Here is a 24,159-nt window from a genome sequence, read left to right as displayed (position 1 = left end):
CCGGGTCGTCGGGGCGGGGGTCTCCCAGGCCAAGAGCCACGATGGGATGGGGAGGGGGTGGGGAGCGAGGCGCCCCCGAGCGCCGGGGCTCCGCGCAGCATTAAAGTGAGCGCCGAGTCGGCGGTGGCGGCGGCGGCGCTGGGCTGGCGCCTGTACGGCCGCGAGCACCCAGCACGCGCCTGGCTGCTGCAGCCGCGTTGGCGGCCCGCGCCCCCGAGGCCACGCCACGCCCCCGCGGGGGTGGAGCCGCGGCCGGGGGCGGGTCCGCAGCTGGCGGCGCCCAGGCCTGGGGCGGGGGCTGTGGCAGCAGCTGCGGCGGCGGCGGCGGCGGCGGCGCTAGGAGCTGTTGCAGCAGAGGCGGAGGCTGCTCCTGGACGCGTCCGGGCCGCTCAGCCGGAGCCCCAGCCCGGAGACGCCGGGCGGTGCGCTGGGTGCTGCGGCTGCTGCCCGCCGGCCGCCGCCCGGGCCCCCGCTGCCACCCGGGCCCCGGCCGCCGCTCGCGCCCGGGTCGACCCCGCCCGCGTGTGTGCCCCAGCCGGGACGCCGCCCCCGACCGAGTCTCCACTTCTCGGCCGCACCTCCCATGACAGCGCCCGCTCGAAGATGGCTGCGAAGGGCGCGCACGGCTCCCACCTGAAGATGGAGAGCGAGCTGGAGCGCTGCCGCGCCGAGGGCCACTGGGACCGCATGCTAGAGCTGGTCCGGCATATGCAGACGCTAGTCGTGCCCGGCGGCGGGGGCGGCCGGCGAGCCAGCCCGAACGCCGTGCTCACCTCTGTGGACTCCGGTGAGTGAGGGAAGGGGCCGGTTCACAAGCGCGGAGCGCGCGAAGGGCGCCTCCTCCAGGAAGCGGGCCCCGACTGCGTGGGGCCGGCGGTGGCTGCTTTCGGTATTACCCTTCCTACAGTGCTGGTCTTAGGAGCAACCAGGGTAGTAAGGAAGGTTCCTCTGCCCAAGGAGAAAACTCACATGCAGGGTGCTTTGGGGAAAAGAGAGAAACGGCTTTTGCTCTCTGCCCTTTCGGATCATGTGGGCTGCTCAGACTGCTGTGAAATGGTGGTTTCGGCACGCATCAGATTGGGGCTTAGGGCGGACTCTTGCGCCACCCCTCCAACCCCCATTCCGGTTCCTAAACTCCGTCAGGTGAAGGCTGTGCCTGTCTCTCCTTGCCCTCCCCCTCTTTCCCCCAAGTCAAATTGACGGCGAAGCTCTGTGCACAGCCAGTATGGTTGGCGGCTTGACGAGCGCCAGGGTGGAGTGGTGGAGACGTGGGAAAGAGGCCTGGTAAGCCTCAGTTTCTTCTTCTGAGTTCTGGCTCGGGACGCATCTAGCCCTGGCAGTCTGTGGCTTTAGCAGTAGGGCTGGTTTGGCTGGGCTGGGCTCTTGTGCTGGGGCGGGAAGGCACCCTGATGTGGCAGTGGGGGAACACCCCGCCCCAGTCTCCAATCTCAAACCTGTTCCTGGTGCCTTCAGCTCAGCCTGGAGAGCCCTCCCTGAGCCCTCTGTTTGTGCGCAGCCAACTTTAGAGCCTTTGTGGAAGGAGGCAGGGAGTAAATAAATACAGATATAAAGAGTTTTAAAGACTGCCCAGCCTGTGGAAGGCTCTGTGAGGAGACAGAATGATCACGATAATAGTAACGGTAATAGCTAACTCGCTCACTCACTGTGTGCCAGTGTACTAAGCACTGTAATCAACTCAGTTTCTCCCAACAACCCCATGAAGCAGGTACTCTTGTTTGCCACTTACAGATAAAGAAACTGAGGCACAGAGAACTTAAGTAACTTGATCATCCAGCCAATAAGTGGTGGAACCAGGATTTGAACCCAGGTTTCTGAGTACATCCTTTTAACCACTTGCACCATTACCTCCCCAAGAAGTATAACACAAAATCCCAGCTTGAAGAGTTGACAAAATGGATGGGAAGACAGAGGGGCGATCAGAGGGCAATTGTGTTAGATTATGGTGCTTAGAGGAAGAGGAGGTTTCAGGAAGCAGCAGAACTGGTACTGGCCTCTAACTGGTGTTGGGAAGGGCAGAGTATGTTTGCCCAATGAGGAGGAAGGATAGATGGACACTGAGGGGGCTAGGTGGCAGGAATGGACAGTCGGTTTGAGGCTTTGAGGTAGGTCTGAGCGTGGCAGTAAGGGGTAGTGGCCAGAGCTAAAGATTCATGTTTGGGAGAAACTGATGAGACCCCGCCTTCCAGGGAAGGACAGATAAATTTCAGGTTCCCCTCTGTCCCCCTGTGTGGGGTGATGTGGTGGGGTGGGGCTGGTGAGGGTGGAATGGAGGATGACCCATGCAGAGGGCACTGGGGCCTGGTCAAGGTGTGGGAATCTGGGTGAGGTTGGTAGCACCACAGAGAAGCATGCTGGGCCCAAGACAGGAACCGGGGCCGCCTAGAGTCTATCCAGGGCTTTACTTCCTAAGCTGTTCTTTAGAGGTCTCAAGGAGATTGAGTAATTAATTCCTTGGTATTCTAGGATAAAAGGGTTTTGGGAGCCAAAAAAGCTAAGTCATTAGACCCAACAGATTCAATGTTGTTAAACTGATCTTTTTTAACTGCAGGACTTCTCAGAGCCTTTAATATGCTCACCTGCGTATGATGTTCAAGCCAAGGTTAGAGTATAAACACATTTCTCAAACTTACTTTGACCGTATTCTATGAAGGATTATTGGGAAGCACTGGTATGGCATAGTTTATAAATGGTATGGTATAGTTATAAAGTGCTTCTTCTATTTGAAAAAAACTTTTTTTGTAAACAGCCTTGTGGGGAGGGCAAGAATTATTGTCCCCATTTTAGACATCAAGGCCCAGAAAGGTCACATAATGAGTATGTGGCAGAGACTGTACCCAAACCGGAGTCCCTGACACCAAGTCTACTAGTGACAGAGGGAGGAGTGTGGAGCCTGGGTTGGCTTCACTGTGGGAACTGACCAGCACAAAGAGGGAGGCTAAGGTCAGTGGGGTCTCTCCTGCCAATTTTGGGGTTTGGTCCTATGAGTGATTTTCTCCCATTGCTGTTTCCAGATACATTTATCCCAAAACGCACACATGCCTGCATGCACGTGCACACACAGACACACACAAGGAAGGAAAACAAATGACTCCCGAAGCCCAGGCTTAGGGCATGTTTTGGATTGTCTGCTATTTTGGTTCTCTCTCCACTGGGTTCCGTGATCACTGGAGGGATTAAGGGCCTGTGTTTTGAGGGGGTGTGGACACTGAGCCCCCTGCAGCCCAGGAGGGAGATTCTTAAAAGTCCCACCTGGTCTGTTAGACTCAATGACCAGAAGCTTCAACATAATTACATAATTTGGGAGAGGTGAGGAAGGTGCTGAGGGAGGAGGATGAACCCCAGCTGAACCCTATTTTACAGACTGAGGCCCTGCTGTATCTGTGGGATTTCCCAAAGAAACGAAGAATAGCCCCCAGAACATGGGTTTCACTCCAGGGAGCAGGAGGGGAAGACCCAGCTGGAGGGGGAGACCTCTTTCTGGTCTGGTGGGAGTGAAGGATCAGGAGATGCTCCCGCAGAAGGGGCCCCTACCCCCTTTTCCTGTCTGGGGAGGCTGCTCCCTACCACGTGCCCAGGGGGAAGGTGGTTACTACAGTTTGTACATTTTCTTTCAAACTCACATCCGGTTTAGATTTGGTCAGGATGGAGCAGGGGAACCCCAGAGGGTGGCTAGCTGTGATGGGTTTTGTTCATGTAAAAACAAAGAGCCCCATCCAAGTGGTTAAAAAAAAAAAACAAAAAAAAACTTTATTAAGAAAAATTTCCAAAACGTCAAAAAAGTAGAGAGAAAAATGAATCCCATATACCCAACAACCAGTGTCAGTGATCACAAACTCATGAATAGTTTTGTTTGAGCTACACCCTGGGCCATTTCTCCCCCACGTTGCAATATTTCAGTATGTATTTATTAAACAAGAACTCTTTTGAAAAATAAAACTACCATATTTTTATTACAGCTCCCCCTCATCTAATTATTTAATTTTACAGTTTGTTTGCTAGAATCAGGATCCAGATAAGGCCACACATTGCATTTGGTTAATGGGTTGAATCTTTCTTTTATCCCCAACATTTTATTATGAAAATTTCAAACATACAAAAAGTTGAAAGAATTTTGCAGTAAACACCTGTATTCCCACCACCTAGATTCGAATATTCTTTTACTATACTTGCTTTAATCACATCTGCTACTCTCTCCATCCATCTGGAGTCTTTCCTAGTCTGTAGTCATCCCCTATCTTTTTTTTTTTTAATTAGTGATTTTTTTAAAAAGCTGGAGATTGTTCTGAGCCTTTTTTTCAGTTGAAGTTAGTGGGAGTACGTTTGAGGCAGGTGGCCTCTCACTAGTTTTGCCCTCTTCCTCCTCTTGCCGCGGTTGGAAGGTCCCAGCCCTTTGCAGTCCTGCGAAGTGAGCAGCTGCAGAGACCACCGTGTCCCCATTTGACCCAGTAGGGAAGGGTCTGGTCTGAGCACCTGGCCTGCCAGCTGGAACCACCTTTCCTGACTGAATTGGCAGGTGGAAGAATGGGGAGCACCGCCCTGCAAATATGGGTTCCGGGGAGGAGGCCGGTATCCTTGAAGTGGGTCCCTGTGAACTGGCACGTGGCGAGAGGCCTGGAGAGGGGTGGGAGTGGAGAGGAAGCTAGCCGCCAGAGGCCTCCTAAACAAGGTGGGGAGACTGGGCGGGCCACTAAGTGGGGACTTCCTTTGGGCCTCTGCTAAGAGCAGAGAGCTGGGCTGGGCTGCCAGAATCAGGAGCCAGACTCCCAGAGTCTGTTGCACTGTCCGTGAGGAAGGCCTTCCTAATGCCCCAGCAAGGGAGAAGCTGGAACACTTTAACCCAAACCAGGATAGGGAGTAGGTTTCGGACAATAAGATGATGAAGAGCAATCTGTTTTACCTTTGGAGAAGGATAGGAAAGCCTCAATCCACCTGGATTCTTATTTAACAACTGAAAACCTAGAACTTTTCATTCCAAACTACCCTTCAGTTCCATAGACTGACCAGTTGAGAAGAGTGGGATGGAAAATGTGGAGCAGGGAGGAGAGTTGGACAAGGAAGAAAAGAAAGTAAATTCCCGATATCTACTTGAGTGTCTGCTAAACGGAAAAACAGAGAGACTGAGTGGGGTGTGAAGAGGGGAGGGCAAAAAGGCTCTGGAGAAGGATCCGGAGTGTTAATCTACAAAACAGTCTGAAACTCACAAGTGTGTGACAGTGAGAACTACTCTTATTCCTGCCCTTGGAATTACGATTAGTTTTTAACCTACTGTTTACAGCTCTTAGACTGTTCTTCATTTCCAAACTGTCAGGAGCTCTGCTCTGCGTGGGATGTGGGGAAGAGAGACTGTTCTTTGGCTGTGTTATGTTATGTGGGTTGTGACCATAACAACATTGCATCTTTATTGTCATCTATAAAATGGGTATAATTTCTACCTTTCAGGGCTGTGCAGATTAAATGATACTATATAATAAAGTACCTGGTACTCAGTGGGCCATCAGCAAATACCAGCCCCCCTTTTTCAGTAAAAGGCACTTTTGAAGTTGAGAGCAGTGCTTCTCAAACGGTCTGTGGTGAAGGCTCAGTTTTATGTTCTGGTTTTTTTTTTTTAGATTCCCAATCTGTTGTGTTCTGATACTTTCTTAAAATACATAAACTGATACCCGCTCCCCCCACCACTAATTTTTTAGTATTTGATTCAACAATTATTCTGTCACATGGTTATCAACGTTTCTGAACATATACTCTAAATTTCTGCACTCACCCCGCGGGACTGGGTCACAAACACGCACAGACCCACCCCAGCCCACGGACCACACTTTGAGCAGCATGTGTTCAGAGGACATTTTGAGGAGAGGTGTGGGCCCTGGGGAGTATTTCAAGATTGAGGTTTGCCTAGAAGGAAGCTGGTTTCTCTTGGCATGAAAGGAAAGGAGCCAAGGAACCCTAGGGAGCTCTGGGCCGGGCAGCTGGGTGGCGGAGGCGGGACCCGGTGGCCGGAAGGCTGGGCTGCAGACTGGCACCCGCAGACCGCGGGGCGGGAGCTGTGCGCACCGCTGCACCTGACGGCAGAGGGGCGGGACCAGCCCGGGAGGCGGAGCCTGGGGAGGGATGAGGTTCCCTGGGAAGGAGCAGATTCATAACTCTACCTCAGGTTTTACAGATGCAAAACAGATAAGAAGGGGACAGCCAATTGCCAAGGGGCCCGCAGCTCAGGAATGCTGCTCAGGCACCCACTTCTAAGCAGCCCACTCCCCCTCCTGGCTGAGCTTTTGGAAACGTAGAAGATTCCTTCTATTCTTGGGTCGATTTAAATTTTATTTTTGACTAGGTAATATATTCACATGGGTCAACCTTCCAAAGGTACCCAAAAGTAACTAGTGAAAAGCCTCCCTCCATCTCTGCCCCCATCCCTGTAAGGCAGAAAAGTTAGCAGATGTTTGTGTTATCCTTTTATATTTTCATGCATAAACGCACAGTGGTCCACTGTGTGTGCTCTGCTTTCTAATCAGTTTATCTTGAGGTTCATGTCATGACAGCCCATACAGAGCCTCCTCATTCCTTTATATGGTGGCATGGTGTCCCTTTTAATGGATATATCATGCTTTATTTAATCAGCCTCTGTTGATGGACATAAAGTTTTCTCTGGTTTTCTGCTATTATAAACAACGCTGCAGGAATGACCTTATATGTTGGTCGTTTTACACATGTTTGAGAACATCTGTAGGCATGGGATTGCTGAGTCAATGCGGATGTGCAAGAAATAATTTTGATCTATGTCACCAAGTTGCCCTTTGTAGAGGTTCTACCAACTTCTGTCCCTCTAGTGATGGATGATAGTTTGAACCATCATTTTTGGCCATTTCCTCCTTATGTTACTTTTAGAAATCATGAGGTAGATAGCAAAGGATGGGCTACTAGGCTGTGGCATCCTCAGAGGGAACATCTCCTGTGACTGTTCTCTGGGATCTGGGCTTCCGGGATGCTCTCTGTGGGGAATCTCCCTTATGAAGAGAGACAATTATTCAGGGACATGCAATTTTACACCTGTGGCTTTGAGTTGTGAGCAAACTGCAGTGGTCCTGAGAGTAAGGAGTGAGTGGCATTCTGAGTAGGTCTGAGAATGCCATCATGGCAGCAGGAAGAGCACTAGAGGACGTGGGATCAAGCACATGTTCCTGGAAGCATTTTGTTTTTTTAATAAATTTATGTATTTTATTTTATTTTTGGCTGCATTGGGTCTTTGTTGCTGCACTGGCTTTCTGTAGTTGTGGCGAGCGGGGGCTACTCTTCGTTGTGGTGCGCGGGCTTCCCATCGCGGTGGCTTCTCTTGTTGCGGAGCATGGGCTCTAGGCACGCGGGCTTCAGTAGCTGTGGTGCACGGGCTTGGTAGTTGTGGCTCATGGGTTCTAGAGCACAGGCTCAGTAGTTGTGGTGCACAGGCTTAGTTGCTCCGCGGCATGTGGGATCGTCCCAGACCAGGGCTCGAACCCATGTCCCCTGCATTGGTAGGCAGATTCTTAACCACTGTGCCACCAGGGAAGCCCCCCTGGAGGCATTTTGGATGGGCACAGAACTCCCTGAGCCTCGGGGCTTCCCCATGGGGGAGTGGAAAGGATCCCATTACTCAACAGCTATTTATTGGGTGCCTGTATTAAGTGGTCCTTGCTCTGTTCGAGGGGGACAGGCCAGGAGCCAGTCACCAAGCCCAGCCACCCAAGGCGGTCCTGAAACCACCCTCGACCTCAAACCCTGCACCCTGAGCACCTGGATCCCACCCCACTCAGGTCGCCCCTGCTGTAGGTAGCAGGGATACGGTGGCTCCAGGGCTGCAGTTTTCAGTGCTGTGGGGGAGGCAGCAAATTAAACCAAGCAGTGTGAAATCACTAGCCAAGGGGTGAGGTCTGTGGACGAGCTAACGTGTGCAGGAACTCCAGAAAGTGCCAAGGATTGCCGTGCTACACCAGCAAATCTGCTTCCGACCTTAACTCTCCTTGGTTGCTAGGTTATCCCTGGGTCATGCTAAACTACCTTAATAACAGAGAAAACCAATTCTGCTACATGGAAGATAGGAGCACCTGACAATGTATTATTAAGCCACCTTGTATATTTTTCCTCTTCAGTTGTTTGGAGGGAATTCCTTCCTTGTGTAAGAACTTATCACCTTGGAGCATGGGTGTGACATTGTCCCTCATTTTTTTTTTTCCTTTTTTTAAATTTTATTTTATTTTATTTTGAATTTTATTTATTTTTTATACAGCAGGTTCTTATTAGTTATCCATTTTATACATATTAGTGTATACATGTCAATCCCAATCTCCCAATTCATCCCACCACAACCCCCCCCCCCCCAACCCACCGCTTTCCTCCCTTGGTGTCCATACGTTTGTTTCTCTACATCTGTGTCTCTATTTCTGCCCTGCAAACTGGTTCATCTGTACCATTTTTCTAGATTCCACATATATGCGTTAATATACGATATCTGTTTTTCTCTTTCTGACTTACTTCACTCTGTATGACAGTCTCTAGGTCCATCCACATCTCTACAAATGACCCAGTTTCGTTCCTTTTTATGGCTGAGTAATATTCCATTGTATATACGTACCACATCTTCTTTATCCACTTGTCTGTCGATGGACACTTAGGTTGCTTCCGTGACCTGGCTATTGTAAACAGTGCTGCCATGAACACTGGGGTGCATGTGTCTTTTTGAATTATGGTTTTCTCTGGGTATATGCCCACTAGTGGGATTGCTGGGTCATATGGTAATTCTATTTTTAGTTTTTTAAGGAACCTCCATACTGTTCTCCATAGTGGCTGTATCAATTTACATTCCCAGCAACAGTGCAAGAGGGTTCCCTTTTCTCCACACCCTCTCCAGCATTTGTTGTTTGTAGATTTTCTGATGATGCCCATTCTAACTGGTGTGAGGTGATACCTCATTGTAGTTTTGATTTGCATTTCTCTAATAATTAGTGATGTTGAGCAGCTTTTCATCTGTCTCTTGGCCATCTGTATGTCTTCTTTGGAGAGATGTCTGTTTAGGTCTTCTGCCCATTTTTGGATTGGGTTGTTTGTTTTTTTAATATCGAGCTGCATGAGCTGTTTATATATTTTGGAGATTAACCCTTTGTTGATTTGTTTGCAAATATCTTCTCCCATTCTGAGGGTTGTCTTTTCGTCTTGTTTATAGTTTCCTTTGCTGTGCAAAACCTTTTAAGTTTCATTAGGTCCCATTTGTTTATTTTTGTTTTTATTTCCATTACTGTAGGAGGTGGGTCAAAAAATATCTTGCTGTAATTTATGTCAGAGTGTTCTTCCTATATCTTCCTCTAAGAGTTTTATAGTGTCCAGTCTTACATTTAAGTCTTTAATCCTTTTTGCATTTATTTTTGTGTATGGTGTTAGGGAGTGTTCTAATTTCATTCTTTTACATGTAGCTGTCCAGTTTTCCCAGCACCACTTATTGAAGAGGCTGTCTTTTCTCCATTGTATATCCTTGCCTCCTTTGTCATAGATTAGTTGACCATAATTGTGTGGGTCTGTCTCTGGGCTTTCTATCCTGTTCCATTGATCTATGTTTCTGTTTTTGTGCCAGTACCATATTGTCTTGATTACTGTAGCTTTGTAGTATAGTCTGAAGTCAGGGAGTCTGATTCCTCCAGCTCCGTTTTTTTCCCTCAAGATTGCTTTGGCTATTTGGGGTCTTTTGTGTCTCCATACAAATTTTAAGATTTTTTGTTCTAGTTCTGTAAAAAATGCCACTGGTAATTTGATAGGGATTGCATTGAATCTGTAGATTGCTTTGAGTAGTATAGTCATTTTCACAATATTGATTCTTCCAATCCAAGAACATGATATATCTCTCCATCTGTTGGTGTCATCTTTGATTTCTTTCATCAGTGTCTTATAGTTTTCTGAGTACAGGTCTTTTACCTCACTAGGTAGGTTTATTCCTAGGTATTTTATTCTTTTTGTTGCAGTGGTGAATGGGATTGTTTCCTTAATTTCTCTTTCTGATCTTTTGTTTTTAGGGTATAGGAATGCAAGAGATTTCTGTGCATTAATTTTGTATCCTGCAACTTTACCAAATTCATTGATTAGCTCTAGTAGTTTTCAGGTGGCATCTTTAGGATTCTCTATGTATAGTATCATGTCATCTCCAAACAATGACAGTTTTACTTCTTCTTTTCCAATTTGTATTCCTTTTATTTCTTTTTCGTCTCATTGCTGTGGCTAGGACTTCCAAAACTATGTTGAATAATAGTGGCGAGAGTGGACATCCCGTCTTGTTCCTGATCTTAGAGGAAATGCTTTCAGTTTTTCACCATTGCGAATGATTTTTGCTGTGAGTTTGTTGTATATGGCATTTATTATGTTGAGGTAGGCTCCCTCTATGCCCACTTACTGGAGAGTTTTTGTCATAAATGGGTGTTGAATTTTGTCAAAAGCTTTTTCTGCATCTATTGAGATGATCATATGGTTTTTATTCTTCAGTTTGTTAATATGGTGTATCACATTGATTGATTTGCGTATGTTGAAGAATCCTTGCATCCTTGGGATAAATCTCACTTGATCATGGTGTGTGATCCTTTTAATGTGTTGTTGGATTCTGTTTGCTAGTATTTTGTTGAGGATTTTTGCATCTATATTCATCAGTGATATTGGTCTGTAATTTTCTTTTTTTGTAGTATCTTTGTCTGGTTTTGGTATCAGGGTGATGGTGGCCTCATAGAATGTGTTTGGGAGTGTTCCTTCCTCTGCAGTTTTTTGGAAGAGTTTGAGGAGGATGGGTGTTAGCTCTTCTCTAAATGTTTGAGAGAATTCACCTGTGAAGCCATCTGGTCCTGGACTTTAGTTTGTTGAAAGATTTTTAATCACAGTTTCAATTTCATGACTTGTGATTGGTCTGTTCGTATTTTCTATTTCTTCCTGCTTCAGTCTTGGAAGGTTATACCTTTCTAAGAATTTGTCCATTTCTTCCAGGTTGTCCATTTTATTGGCATAGAGTTGCTTGTAGTAGTCTCTTAGGATGCTTTGTATTTCTGCACTGTCTGTTGTAACTTCTCCTTTTTCATTTCTAATTTTATTGATTTGAGTCCTCTCCCTCTTTTTCTTGATGCGTCTGGCTAAAAGTTTATCAATTTTGTTTATCTTCTCCAAGAACCAGCTTTTAGTTTTATTGATCTTTGCTATTGTTTTCTTTGTTTCTATTTCATTTCTTTCTGCTCTGATCTTTTTTTATTTTTTAATTAATTAATTTATTTATTTTTATTTTATGGCTGTGTTGGGTCTTCGTTTCTGTGCGAGGGCTTTCTCTAGTTGCGGCAAGTGGGGACCACTCTTCATCGCGGTGTGCGGACCTCTCACCTTCGTGGCCTCTCTTGTTGCGGAGCACAGGCTCCAGACGCGCAGGCTCAGTAATTGTGGCTCATGGGCCTAGTTGCTCCACGGCATGTGGGATCTTCCCAGACCAGGGCTCGAACCTGTGTCCCCTGCATTGGCAGGCAGATTCTCAACCACTGCGCCACCAGGGAAGCCCTGCTCTGATCTTTATGATTTCTTTCCTTCTGCTAACTTTGGGTTTTGTTTGTTCTTCTTTCTCTAGTTTCTTTAGGTGTAAGGTTAGATTGTTTATTTGAGATTTTTCTTGTTTCTTGAGGTAGGATTGTATTGCTATAAACTTCCCACTTAAAACTGCTTTTGCTGCATCCCATAGGTTTTGGATCGTTGTGTTTCCATAGTCATTTGTCTCTAGGTATTTTTTGGTTTCCTCTGATTTCTTCAGTGATCTCTTGGTTATTTAGTAACATATTGTTTAGCCTCCCTGTGTTTGTGTTTTTTACGTTCTTTTCCCCTTAATTGATTTCTAATCTCATAACGTGGTGGTCGGAAAAGATGCTTGATGTGATTTCAATTTTCTTAAATTTACTGAGGCTTGATTTGTGACCCAAGATGTGATCTATCCTGGAGAATGTTCTGTGTGCACTTGAGAAGAAAGTGTAATCTGCTGTTTTCGGATGGACTGTCCTATAAATATCAATTAAATCTATCTGGTCGGTTGTGTTATTTAAAGCTGGTGTTTCCTTATTAATTTTCTGTCTGGATGATCTGTCCATTGGTGTAAGGGAGATGTTAAAGTCCCCCACTATTATTGTGTTACTGTTGATTTCCTCTTTTATAGCTGTTAGCATTTGCCTTATGTATTGTGGTGCTCCTGGGTTGGGTGCACATATATTTATAATTGTTATATTTTCTTCTTGGATTGATCCCTTGATCATTATGTAGTGTCCTTCCTTGTCTTTTGTAACGTTCTTTATTTTAAAGTCTATTTTATCTGATATGAGTATTGCTACTCCAACTTTCTTTTGATTTCCATTTGCACGGAATATCTTTTTCCATCCCCTCACTTTCAGTCTGTATGTGTTCCTAGGTCTGAAGTGGGTGTCTTGTAGACAGCATATATATGGGTCTTGTTTTTGTATCCATTCAGCGACCCTGTGTCTTTTGGTTGGAACATTTAATCCATTCACATTTAAGGTAATTATTGATATGTATGTTACTATTAGCGTTTTCTTAATTGTTTTGGGTTTGTTTTTGTAGGTCCTTTTCTTCTCTTGCATTTCCCACTTAGAGAAGTTCCTTTAGCATTTGCTGTAGAGTTTTTTTGGTGATGCTGAATTTTCTTAGCTTTTGCTTGTCTGTAAAGCTTTTGATTTCTCCATCAAATCTGATTGAGATCCTTGCCAGGTAGAGTAATCTTGGTTGTAGGTTCTTCCCTTTCATCACTTTAGATATATCGTGCCACTCCCTTCAGGCTTGTAGAGTTTCTGCTGAAAAATCAACTGTTAACCTTATGGGAGTTCCCTTGTATGTTATTTGTCGCTTTTCCCTTGTTGCTTTTAATAATTTTTCTTTGTCTTTAATTTTTGTCAATTTGATTACTATGTGTCTCGGCATGTTTCTCCTTGGGTTTATCTTGCTGGGACTCTCTGCACTTCCTGGACTTGGCTAGCTATTTCCTTTCCCATGTTAGGGAAGTTTTCTACTATAATCTCTTAAAATATTTTCTCAGGTCCTTTCTGTCTCTCTTCTTCTTCTGGGACCCCTGTAATGAGAATGTTGTTGTGTTTAGTGTTGTCCCAGAGGTCTTCGTTTCTTTTCATTCTTTTTTCTTTTTTCTGTTCCATGGCAGTGAATTCCGCCATTCCATCTTCCAGGTCACTTATCCGTTCTTCTGCCTCAGTTACTCTGCTATTGATTCCTTCCAGTGTATTTTTCGTTTCAGTTATTGTATTGTTCATCTCTGTTCATTTTTTAATTCTTTTAGGTGTTTGTTCTTTAATTCTTCTAGGTCTTTTTTTTTTTTTTTAAACATCTTTATTGAAGTATAATTGCTTCACAATGGTGTGTTAGTTTCTGCTTTATAACAAGGTGAATCAGCTACACATACACACACGTTCCCATATCTCCTCCCTCCCGCATCTCCCTCCCTCCCACCCTCCCCATCCCACCCCCCCAGGCGGTCACAAAGCACCGAGCTGATCTCCCTGTGCTATGCGGCTGCTTCCACTAGCTATCTATTTTACATTTGGTAGTGTATATATGTCCATGACACTCTCTCACCCTGTCACATCTCACCCCTCCCCCTCCCCCTATCCTCAAGTCCATTCTTTAGTAGGTCTGTGTCTTTATTCCCATCTTGCCACTAGGTTCTTCATGACCTTTTTTTTTTTTTTTACCTTAGATTCCATATATATGTGTTAGCATACTGTATTTGTTTTTCTCTTTCTGACTTACTTCACTCTGTATGACAGACTCTAACTCCATCCACCTAATTACAAATACCTCCATTTCATTTCTTTTTATGGCTGAGTAATATTCCATTGTATATATGTGCCACATCTTCTTTATCCATTCATCCGATGATGGACACTTAGGTTGCTTCCATGTCCTGGCTATTGTAAATAGAGCTGCAGTGAACATTTTGGTACATGACTCTCTTTGAATTATGGTTTTCTCAGGGTATATGCCCAGTAGTGGGATCGCTGGGTCGTATGGTAGTTCTATTTTTAGTTTTTTAAGGAACCTCCGTACTGTTCTCCATAGTGGCTGTATCAATTTACATTCCCACCAACAGTGCAAGAGTGTTCCCTTTTCTCCACACCGTCTCCAGCATTTATTGTTTCTAGATTTTTTGATGATGGCCATTCTGACCGGTGTGAGATGATACCTCATTGTAGTTTTGATTTGCATTTCTCTAATGATTAATGATGTTGAGCATTCTTTCATGTGTCTGTTGGCCATCTGTATATCTTCTTTGGAGAAATGTCTATTTAGGTCTTCTGCCCATTTTTGGATTGGGTTGTTTGTTTTTTTGTTATTGAGCTGCATGAGCTGCTTGTAAATCTTGGAGATTAATCCTTTGTCAGTTGCTTCATTTGCAAATATTTTCTCCCATTCTGAGGGTTGTCTTTTGGTCTTGTTTATGGTTTCCTTTGCTGTGCAAAAGCTTTTAAGTTTCATTAGGTCCCATTTGTTTATTTGTGTTTTTATTTCCATTTCTCTAGGAGGTGGGTCAAAAAGGATCTTGCTGTGATGTATGTCATAGAGTGTTCTGCCTATGTTTTCCTCTAAGAGTTTGATAGTGTCTGGCTTTACACTTAGGTCTTTAATCCATTTTGAGTTTATTTTTGTGTATGGTGTCAGGGAGTGTTCTAATTTAATACTTTTACATGTACCTGTCCAATTTTCCCAGCACCACTTATTGAAGAGGCTGTCTTTTCTCCACTGTATATGCTTGCCTCCTTTATCGAAGATAAGGTGACCATATGTGCGTGGGTTTATCTCTGGGCTTTCTCTCCTGTTCCATTGATGTATGTTTCTGTTTTTGTGCCAGTACCAAACTGTCTTGATTACTGTAGCTTTGTAATATAGTCTGAAGTCAGGGAGCCTGATTCCTCCAGCTCCATTTTTCGTTCTCAAGATTGCTTTGGCTATTCGGGGTCTTTTGTGTCTCCATACAAATTGTGAAATTTTTTGTTCTAGTTCTGTGAAAAATGCCAGTGGTAGTTTGATAGGGATTGCACTGAATCTGTAGATTGCTTTGGGTAGTATAGTCATTTTCACAATGTTGATTCTTCCAATCCAAGAACATGGTATATCTCTCCATCTATTTGTATCATCTTTGATTTCTTTCATCACTGTCCTATAATTTTCTGCATACAGGTCTTTTGTCTCCTTAGGTAGGTTTATTCCTAGATATTTTATTCTTTTTGTTGCAGTGGTAAATGAGAGTATTTTCTTAATTTCACTTTCAGATTTTTCATCATTAGTATATAGGAATGCAAGAGATTTCTGTGCATTAATTTTGTATCCTGCTACTTTACCAAATTCATTGATTAGCTCTAGTAGTTTTCTGGTAGCAGTTTTAGGATTCTCTATGTATAGTATCATGTCATCTGCAAACAGTGACAGCTTTACTTCTTCTTTTCCGATTTGGATTCCTTTTATTTCTTTTTCTTCTCTGATTGCTGTGGCTAACACTTCCAAAACTATGTTGAATAATAGTGGTGAGAGTGGGCAACCTTGTCTTGTTCCTGATCTTAGTGGAAATGGTTTAAGTTTTTCACCACTGAGGACCATGTTGGCTGTGGGTTTGTCATATATGGCCTTTATTATGTTGAGGAAAGTTCCCTCTATGCCTACTTTCTGCAGGACTTTTATCATAAATGGGTGTTGAATTTTGTCGAAAGCTTTCTCTGCATCTATTGAGATGATCATATGGTTTTTCTCCTTCAATTTGTTAATATGATGTATCACGTTGATTGATTTGCATATATTGAAGAATCCTTGCATTCCTGGGATAAACCCCACTTGATCATGGTGTATGATCCTTGTAATGTGCTGTTGGATTCTGTTTGCTAGCATTTTGTTGAGGATTTTTGCATCTATGTTCATCAGTGATATTGGCCTGTAGTTTTCTTTCTTTGTTACATCTTTGTCTGGTTTTGGAATCAGGGTGATGGTGGCCTCGTAGAATGAGTTGGGGAGTGTTCCTCCCTCTGCAATATTTTGGAAGAGTTTGAGAAGGATAGGTGTTAGCTCGTCTCTAAATGTTTGATAGAATTCGCCTGTGAAGCCATCTGGTCCTGGTCTTTTGTTTGTTGGAAGATTTTTAATCACAGTTTCAATTTCAGTGCTTGTGATTGGTCTGTTCATATTTTCTGTTTCTTCCTGGTTCAGTCTCGGTAGGTTGTGCATTTCTAAGAATCTGTCCATTTCTTCCAGGTTGTCCATTTTATTGGCATAGAGTTGCTTGTAGTAATCTCTCATGATCGTTTGTATTTCTGCAGTGTCAGTGGTTACTTCCCCTTTTTCATTTCTAATTCTATTGATTTGAGTCTTCTCCCTTTTTCTCTTGATGAGTCTGGCTAATGGTTTATCAATTTTGTTTATCTTCTCAAAAGAACCAGCTTTTAGTTTCATTGATTTTTGCTATTGTTTCCTTCATTTCTTTTTCATTTATTTCTGATGTGATCTTTATGATTTCTTTCCTTCTGCTAGCTTTGGGGTTTTTTTGCTCTTCTTTCTCTGATTGCTTTAGGTGCAAGGTTAGGTTGTTTATTCGAGATGTTTCCTGTTTCTTGAGGTAGGCTTGTATTGCTATAAACTTCCCTCTTAGCACTGCTTTTGCTGCATCCCATAGGTTTTGGGTCGTCGTGTCTCCATTGTCATTTGTTTCTAGGCATTTTTTGATTTCCCCTTTGATTTCTTCAGTGATCACTTCGTTATTAAGTAGTGTATTGTGTAGCCTCCATGTGTTTGTATTTTTTACAGATCTTTTCCTGTAATTGATATCTAGTCTCATAGCGTTGTGGTCGGAAAAGATACTTGATACGATTTCAATTTTCTGAAATTTACCAAGGCTTGATTTGTGACCCAAGATATGATCTATCCTGGAGAATGTTCCATGAGCACTTGAGAAAAATGTGTATTCTGTTGTTTTTGGGTGGAATGTCCTATAAATATCAATTAAGTGCATCTTGTTTAATGTATCATTTAAAGCTTGTGTTTCTTTATTTATTTTCATTTTGGATGATCTGTCCATTGGTGAAAGTGGGGTGTTAAAGTCCCCTACTATGATTGTGTTACTGTCGATTTCCCCTTTTATGGCTGTTAGTATTTGCCTTATGTATTGAGGTGCTCCTATGTTGGGTGCATAAATATTTACAATTGTTATATCTTCCTCTTGGATCGATCCCTTGATCATTATATAGTGTCCTTCTTTGTCTCTTGTAATAGTCTTTATTTTAAAGTCCATTTTGTCTGATATGAGAATTGCTACTCCAGCTTTCTTTTGATTTCCATTTGCATGGAATATCTTTTTCCATCCCCTCACTTTCAGTCTGTAAGTGTCTCTAGGTCTGAAGTGGGTCTCTTGTAGACAGCATATACATGGGTCTTGTTTTTGTATCCATTCAGCCAGTCTGTGTCTTTTGGTGGGAGCATTTAATTCATTTACATTTAAGGTAATTATCGATATGTATGTTCCTATTCCCATTTTCTTAAATATTTTGGGTTTGTTATTGTAGGTGTTTTCCTTCTCTTGTGTTTCTTGCCTAGAGAAGTTCCTTTAGCATTTGTTGTAAAGCTGGTTTGGTGGTGCTGAACTCTCTCAGCTTTTGCTTGTCTGTAAAGGTTTTAATTTCTCCATCAAATCTGAATGAGATCCTTGCTGGGTAGAGTAACCTTGGTTGTAGGTTTTTCTCCTTCATGACTTTAAGTATATCCTGCCACTCCCTTCTGGCTTGCAGAGTTTCTGCTGAAAGGTCAGCTGTTAACCTTATGGGGATTCCCTTGTGTGTTATTTGTTGTTTTTCCCTTGCTGCTTTTAATATGTTTTCTTTATATTTAATTTTTGATAGTTTGATTAATATGTGACTCGGCGTGTTTCTCCTTGGATTTATCCTGTATGGGACTCTCTGTGCTTCCAGGACTTGATTAACTATTTCCTTTCCCATATTAGGGAAGTTTTCAACTATAATCTCTTCAAATATTTTCTCAGTCCCTTTCTTTTTCTCTTCTTCTTCTGGGGCCCCTATAATTCGAATGTTGGTGCATTTAATGTTGTCCCAGAGGTCTCTGAGACTGTCCTCAATTCTTTTCATTCTTTTTTCTTTATTCTGTTCCGCAGCAGTGAATTCCACCATTCTGTCTTCCAGGTCACTTATCCGTTCTTCTGCCTCAGTTATTCTGCTATTGATCCCGTCTAGAATATTTTTAATTTCATTTATTGTGTTTTTCATCATTGCTTGGTTCCTCTTTAGTTCTTCTACATCCTTGTTAAATGTTTCTTGCATTTTGTCTATTCTATTTCCAAGATTTTGGATCATCTTTACTATCATTATTCTGAATTCTTTTTCAGGTAGACTGCCTATTTCCTCTTCATTTGTTAGGTCTGGTGTGTTTTGACCCTGCTCCTTCACCTGCTCTGTGGTTTTTTGTCTTCTCATTTTGCTTATCTTACTGTGTTTGGGGTCTCCTTTTCACAGGCTGCAGGTTCGTAGTTCCCGTTGTTTTTGGTATCTGTCCCCAGTGGGTAAGGTTGGTTCAGTGGGTTGTGTAGGCTTCCTGGTAGAGGGGACTAGTGCCTGTGTTCTGTTGGATGAGGTTGGATCTTGTCTTTCTGGTGGGCACGTGCACGTCTGGTGGTGTGTTTTGGGGTGTCTGTGGCCTTATTATGTTTTTAGGCAGCCTCTCTGCTAATGGATGGGGCTGTGTTCCTGTCTTGCTAGTTGTTTGGCAAAGGGTGTCCAGCTTTGTAGCTTGCTGGTCGTTGAGTGAAGCTGGGTCTTGATGTTGAGGTGGAGATCTCTGAGAGATTTATCGCCGTTTGGAATTACGTGGAGCTGGGAGGTCTCTTGTGGACCAGTGTCCTGAAGTTGGCTCTCCCACCTCAGAGGCACAGCCCTGATGTCTGGCTGGAGCACCAAGAGCCTTTCATCCACACGGCTCAGAATAAAAGGGAGAAAAAAATAGAAAGAAAGAAAGAAAGAGGATAAAATAAAATAAAATAAAGCTATTATAATAAAAAATAAGGAAAAAAATTTTTCAGAATAAATGTATTCAGAAAAAAAAATTTTTTTTTAATTTTTAAAAATAGATTTATTAATTTTTTATAGTAAAAAAGAAGAAAAAATATTAAGAAAAAATTTATTAAGAAAAAAATTTTTTTAATTTTTTAAAATAAAAAATATGAAAAAACTCATTAAAATTTTTTTTTAATTTCTAAAAATAGAAAATAAGGAAAAAATTATTAAGAAAACATTTATTAGGAAAAAAAATTTTTTTAAGAAAAAAAAAAAAAAAAAAAAACACGGACGGACCTAACCCTAGGACTAATGGTGAAAGCAAAGCTATACAGACAAAATCTCACCCAGAAGCATACACATATACACTCACAAAAAAAGGAAAAGGGGAAAAATTAATATATCCTGCTCCCAAAGTCCACCTCTTGAATTTGGGATGATTCGTTGTCTATTCAGGTATTCAGCAGATGCAGGCACATCAAGTTGTTTGTGGAGCTTTAATCCGCTGCTTCTGAGGCTGCTGGGAGAGATTTCCCTTTCTCTTCTTAGTTCGTACAGCTCCTGGCGTTCAGCTTTGGATTTGGACCCGCCTCTGCATGTAGGTCGCCTGAGGGCGTCTGTTCCCCGCCCAGACAGAACGGGGTTAAAGGAGCAGCTGCTTCAGGGGCTCTGGCTCACTCAGGCCGGGGGGAGGGAGGGGTACAGAGGAGGCGGGGCGAGCCTGCGGCGGCAGAGGCCGGCGTGGCCGGCGTGACGTTGCAGCAGCCCGAGGCACGCCGTGCGTTCTCCCGGGGAAGTTGTCCCTGGATCACGGGACCCTGGCAGTGGCGAGCTGCACAGGCTCCCGGGAGGGGCGGTGTGGAGAGTGACCTGTGCTCGCACACAGGCTTCTTGGTGGCGGCAGCAGCAGCCTTAGCGTCTCCTGCCTGTCTCTGGGGTCCGCGCTGATAACCGCGGCTCGTGCCCGTCTCTGGGGTCCGCGCTGATAGCCGCGGTTCGCGCCCGTCTCTGGAGTTCATTTAGGCGGCGCTCTGCATCCCCTCTCCTTGCGCGCCGCGAAACAAAGAGGCAAGAAATAGTCTCTTGCCTCTTCGGCAGCTGCAGACTTTTTCCCGGACTCCCTCCTGGCTAGCACCGAAGCCCGAGCCTCAGCTCCCAGTCCCCGCCCGCCCCGGCAGATGAGCAGACAAGCCTCTCGGGCTGGTGAGCGCTGCTCGGCGCCGAGCCTCTGTGCGGGAATCTCTCCGTTTTTCCCTCTGCGCCCCTGTTGCTGTGGGATCCGTGCTGATAGCCGCGGCTCGCACCCGTCTCTGGAGTTCGTTTAGGCAGCGCTCTGAATCCCCTCTCTTTTCGCGCCGCGAAACAGAGAGGCAAGAAAAAGTCTCTTGCCTCTTCGGCAGCTGCAGACTTTTTCCCGGACTCCTTCCCGGCTAGCACCGAATCCCAAGCCTCAGCTCCCAGCCCCCGCCTGCCCCGGCGGCTGAGCAGACAAGCCTCTCGGGCTGGTGAGTGCTACTCAGCACCGATCCTCCGTGCGGGAATCTCTCCACTTTGCCCTCCGCACCCCTGTGGCTGCGCTCTCCTCCGTGGCTCCGAAGCTTCCCCCCTCTGCCACCCGCAGTCTCTGCCCGCGAAGGGGCTTCCTAGTGTGTGGAAACCTTTCCTCCTTCACAGCTCCCTCCCACTGGTGCAGGTCCCGTCCCTATTCTTTTGTCTCTGTTATTTCTTTTTTCTTTTGCCCTACCCAAGTACGTGGGGAGTTTCTTGCCTTTTGGGAGGTCTGACGTCTTCTGCCAGCGTTCAGTGGGTGTTCTGTAGGAGCAGTTCTACGTGTAGATGTATTTCTACTGTATCTGTGGGAAAGAAGGTGATCTCCGCGTCTTACTCTTGCGCCATCTTGCCCCTCCTCCTCTTCTAGGTCTTTGTTAAATATTTCTTGCATCTTCTCAATCTTTGCCTCCATTCTTTTTCCAAGGTCCTGGATAATCTTCTCTGTCATTATTTTGAACTCTCTTTCTGGAAGGTTGCCTATTTCAACTTCATTCAGTTGTTTTTCTGGGGTTTTATCTTGTCCCTTCATCTGGTACATAGTCCTCTGCCTTTTCATTTTGTTTGTCTTTCTGTGAATGTGGTTTTCGTTCCACAGGCTGCAGGATTGTAGTTCTTCTTGCTTCTGTTGTCTGCCCTCTGGTGGATGAGGCTATCTAAGAGCCTTGTGCAAGCTTCCTGATGGGAGGGACTGGTGGTGGGTAGAGCTGGGTGTTGCTCTGGTGGGCAGAGCTCAGTAAAACTTTAATCCGCTCGTCTGGTGATGGGTGGGCTGAGTTCCCTCTCTGTTGGTTTTTTTTTTTTTTAATGGCAAGTTTTATTATTTATTTATTTATTTAAAGTATTTGTTTATTTATTTATTTATGGCTGTGTTGGGTCTTCGTTTCTGTGCGAGGGCTTTCTCTAGTTGTGGCAAGCGGGGGCCACTCTTCATCTCGGTGTGCGGGCCTCTCATTATCGCGGCCTCTCTTGTTTTGGAGCACAGGCTCCAGATGTGCAGGCTCAGTAATTGTGGCTCACGGGCCCAGCTGCTTCGTGGCACATGGGATCTTCCCAGACCAGGGCTCGAACCCGTGTCCCCTGCATTGGCGGGGAGATTCTCAACCACTGCGCCAGCAGGGAAGCCCTCTCTTGGTTTTTTGGCATGAGGTGACCCAGCACTGCAGCCTACCTGCTTTTTTGTGGGGCTAATGGTGGACTCTGGGAGGGCTCACGCCAAGGATTACTTCCCAGAACTTCTGCTGCCAGTGTCCTTGTCCCCATGGTGAGCCACAGCCACTCCCTGCGTCTGCAGGAGACCCTCCAACACTAGCAGGTAGGTCTTGTTCAGTCGCCAATAGGGTCACTGCTCCTTCCCCTGGGCCCCGATGCGCACACTACTTTGTGTGTGCCCTCCAAAAGTGGAGTGTCCCCTTCCCCCAGTCCTGTCGAAGTCCCGCAATCAAATCCTGCCAGCCTTCAAAGTCTGATTTTCTGGGAATTCCTCCTCCCGTTGCCAGACCCCCAGGTTGGGAAGCCTGACGTGGGGCTCAGAACCTTCACTCCAATGGGTGGACTTCTGTGGTATAAGTGTTTTCCAGTTTGTGGGTCACCCACCCAGCAGCCGTGGGATTTGATTTTATTGTGATTGTACCCCTCCTACCATCTCATTGTGGCTTCTCTGCTGTTCTTTGATGTGGGGCATCTTTTTTGGTGGGTTCCAGCATCCTCCTGTCAATGATTATTCAGCAGTTAGCTGTGATTCTGGTGCTCTTGCAAGAAGGAGTGAGAGCACATCCTTCCACTCCGCTATCTTGAACCAATCTCTGTCCCGCATTTTAAATTCTGAAATTCTGGGCTTGTTCCAAGTCCTGGGAACTTCACCTCCTCAAACACTGAACTCCAGATAATAAACCCAAGGGGGCAGTTTGTGCTGTGACCGTGGTAGAATGTGTGTTTTTTCTTTAAAGGCTGTTTAAGTGCATAGAAACTATGTCTTTATTTTCTCAGATCCAAGCCATTCAAATGCTGAGTTGGGGGTGGTTGGGTGGGTACAGGGGCGTGTACCAGTCTTCACATTTGCCATGTTCAGGGGACTACTGTCCTCACGTAGCCACTCTGATCCCTGCCCTGTTTTCCAGATGGCTTTGGGAAATTGCTCCTGGCCGAGGCCCTCCTGGAGCAGTGTTTGAAAGAGAACCACGCCAAGATAAAAGACTCTATCCCTCTGCTGGAGAAGAGTGAGCCGAAGATGAACGAAGCCAGAAACTATCTGAGCAGTATCCTTAATCACGGGAGGCTGCCGGTAAGTTGTAGACCCCCCACCCACCCAGCCCGGAGCTGTCTCTCCTCTCTCCTGCCTTGTCTCTGCTGTGAGGACCTCCTGGGGTCATTTGGTCACCTGAGCAGCAAGTGTCCCTTAAGGGTTGGCCTGCCCTGTTCAGTACAGTAGCCACTAGCCACATGGCTTGTCCAAACTGTGCTGTGCTGTGAGTATGAAACACACACTGGATTTCGAAGACTTATTACAAAACACGGAATATAAAAAAGCATCAATTCTTTATATTGATTACATATTCAAATGATAATATTTAGAATATATTAAATAAAATGTATTATTAAAATTAATTTTACCTATTTTTACCTTTTTTAACGTGACTAGAAATGTTTACTAGAAAAATCTAAATTACACTTGTGGCTTGCACTTGTGGCCGAAGTTATATATTTCTATTACACAGCGTTTGGTTGATCTAGTTTGTGCCTGGTCCTTTGGCTTCTTTGAGGATCTCAGGGAAATAAAACCTCAGTGAATGTATGATCTAGTTGGAAACAGGCAAACATTCTGAGTTGGCTAGCAACGGAAGCACTCCATAACATGGCAAGCCAGTTCGAGTCCACGTGCATTTATTGAGCAACTACTATATGCAAGGCACTGAGGGGCAGTATAGAGGGAAATATAGTCACAGCTCTCTTTAGACCTTTACTGCTCAAAGCATGGTCCACCCACCCGCAGTATGGGCATCATCTGGGAGCTGGTTAAGAATGCAAAACCTGATTCAGAACCTGCATTTTAACAAGCTCTCTTGGTGATTCTCAGGCACTTTCAAGTTTGAAACTGTTCTCGATTACCATGTATCCTGAACTATAACAGAAGTATGGGTGTGTCATTAGAGACCCAAAGGGGAAATGATTTTTCAAGAGATGTTCCAAAGTAATATATTTCCTGACTTAAATATTTTATTGCAACCTACTATGTGCAAGGCATTGTGTTATGTACTTCGAGGGCAATAAAGATGAGTCCAGCATGGACCCTGCCCTCAGGGAGGTTGCAAGGCTACTGGGAAAATAGTCCTATTAAAAAATTATTCAACGTGTACTGTGACACATGCTACAGGAGTAGCATACATGGGGAGGCAAGTCTGAGGGGGACACTCCCTGGGGTGAGGTGGGGAGTCAACTCAGGATTATGGTAGTGCTGGAATTGGACCCATCTGGGGGCTGGACCTTGAAGGAGGTCAGGATA

General features: G+C 44.8%; 1 protein-coding gene across 1 annotated transcript in view; it reads left to right on the top strand.

The window, feature by feature from the left end:
• Positions 1 to 474: 474 nt before the first annotated feature.
• TTC7A (tetratricopeptide repeat domain 7A) overlaps positions 475 to 24,159 on the top strand; it is a 130,888-nt gene continuing 107,203 nt past the window's right edge. The window contains exons 1-2 of the mRNA XM_059943405.1: positions 475 to 787; positions 22,778 to 22,941. Coding sequence (XP_059799388.1) covers positions 604 to 787; positions 22,778 to 22,941 — 348 coding nt within the window. The 5' untranslated portion in view covers positions 475 to 603. The remainder of the gene's footprint in view (positions 788 to 22,777; positions 22,942 to 24,159) is intronic.

Source organism: Balaenoptera ricei, chromosome 13 (genome assembly GCF_028023285.1).
Source record: "Balaenoptera ricei isolate mBalRic1 chromosome 13, mBalRic1.hap2, whole genome shotgun sequence".
NCBI lineage: Eukaryota > Metazoa > Chordata > Mammalia > Artiodactyla > Balaenopteridae > Balaenoptera > Balaenoptera ricei.
The sequence above is the reverse complement of the archived record's forward strand: the minus strand, read 5'-3'. Positions and strand labels throughout refer to the sequence as shown.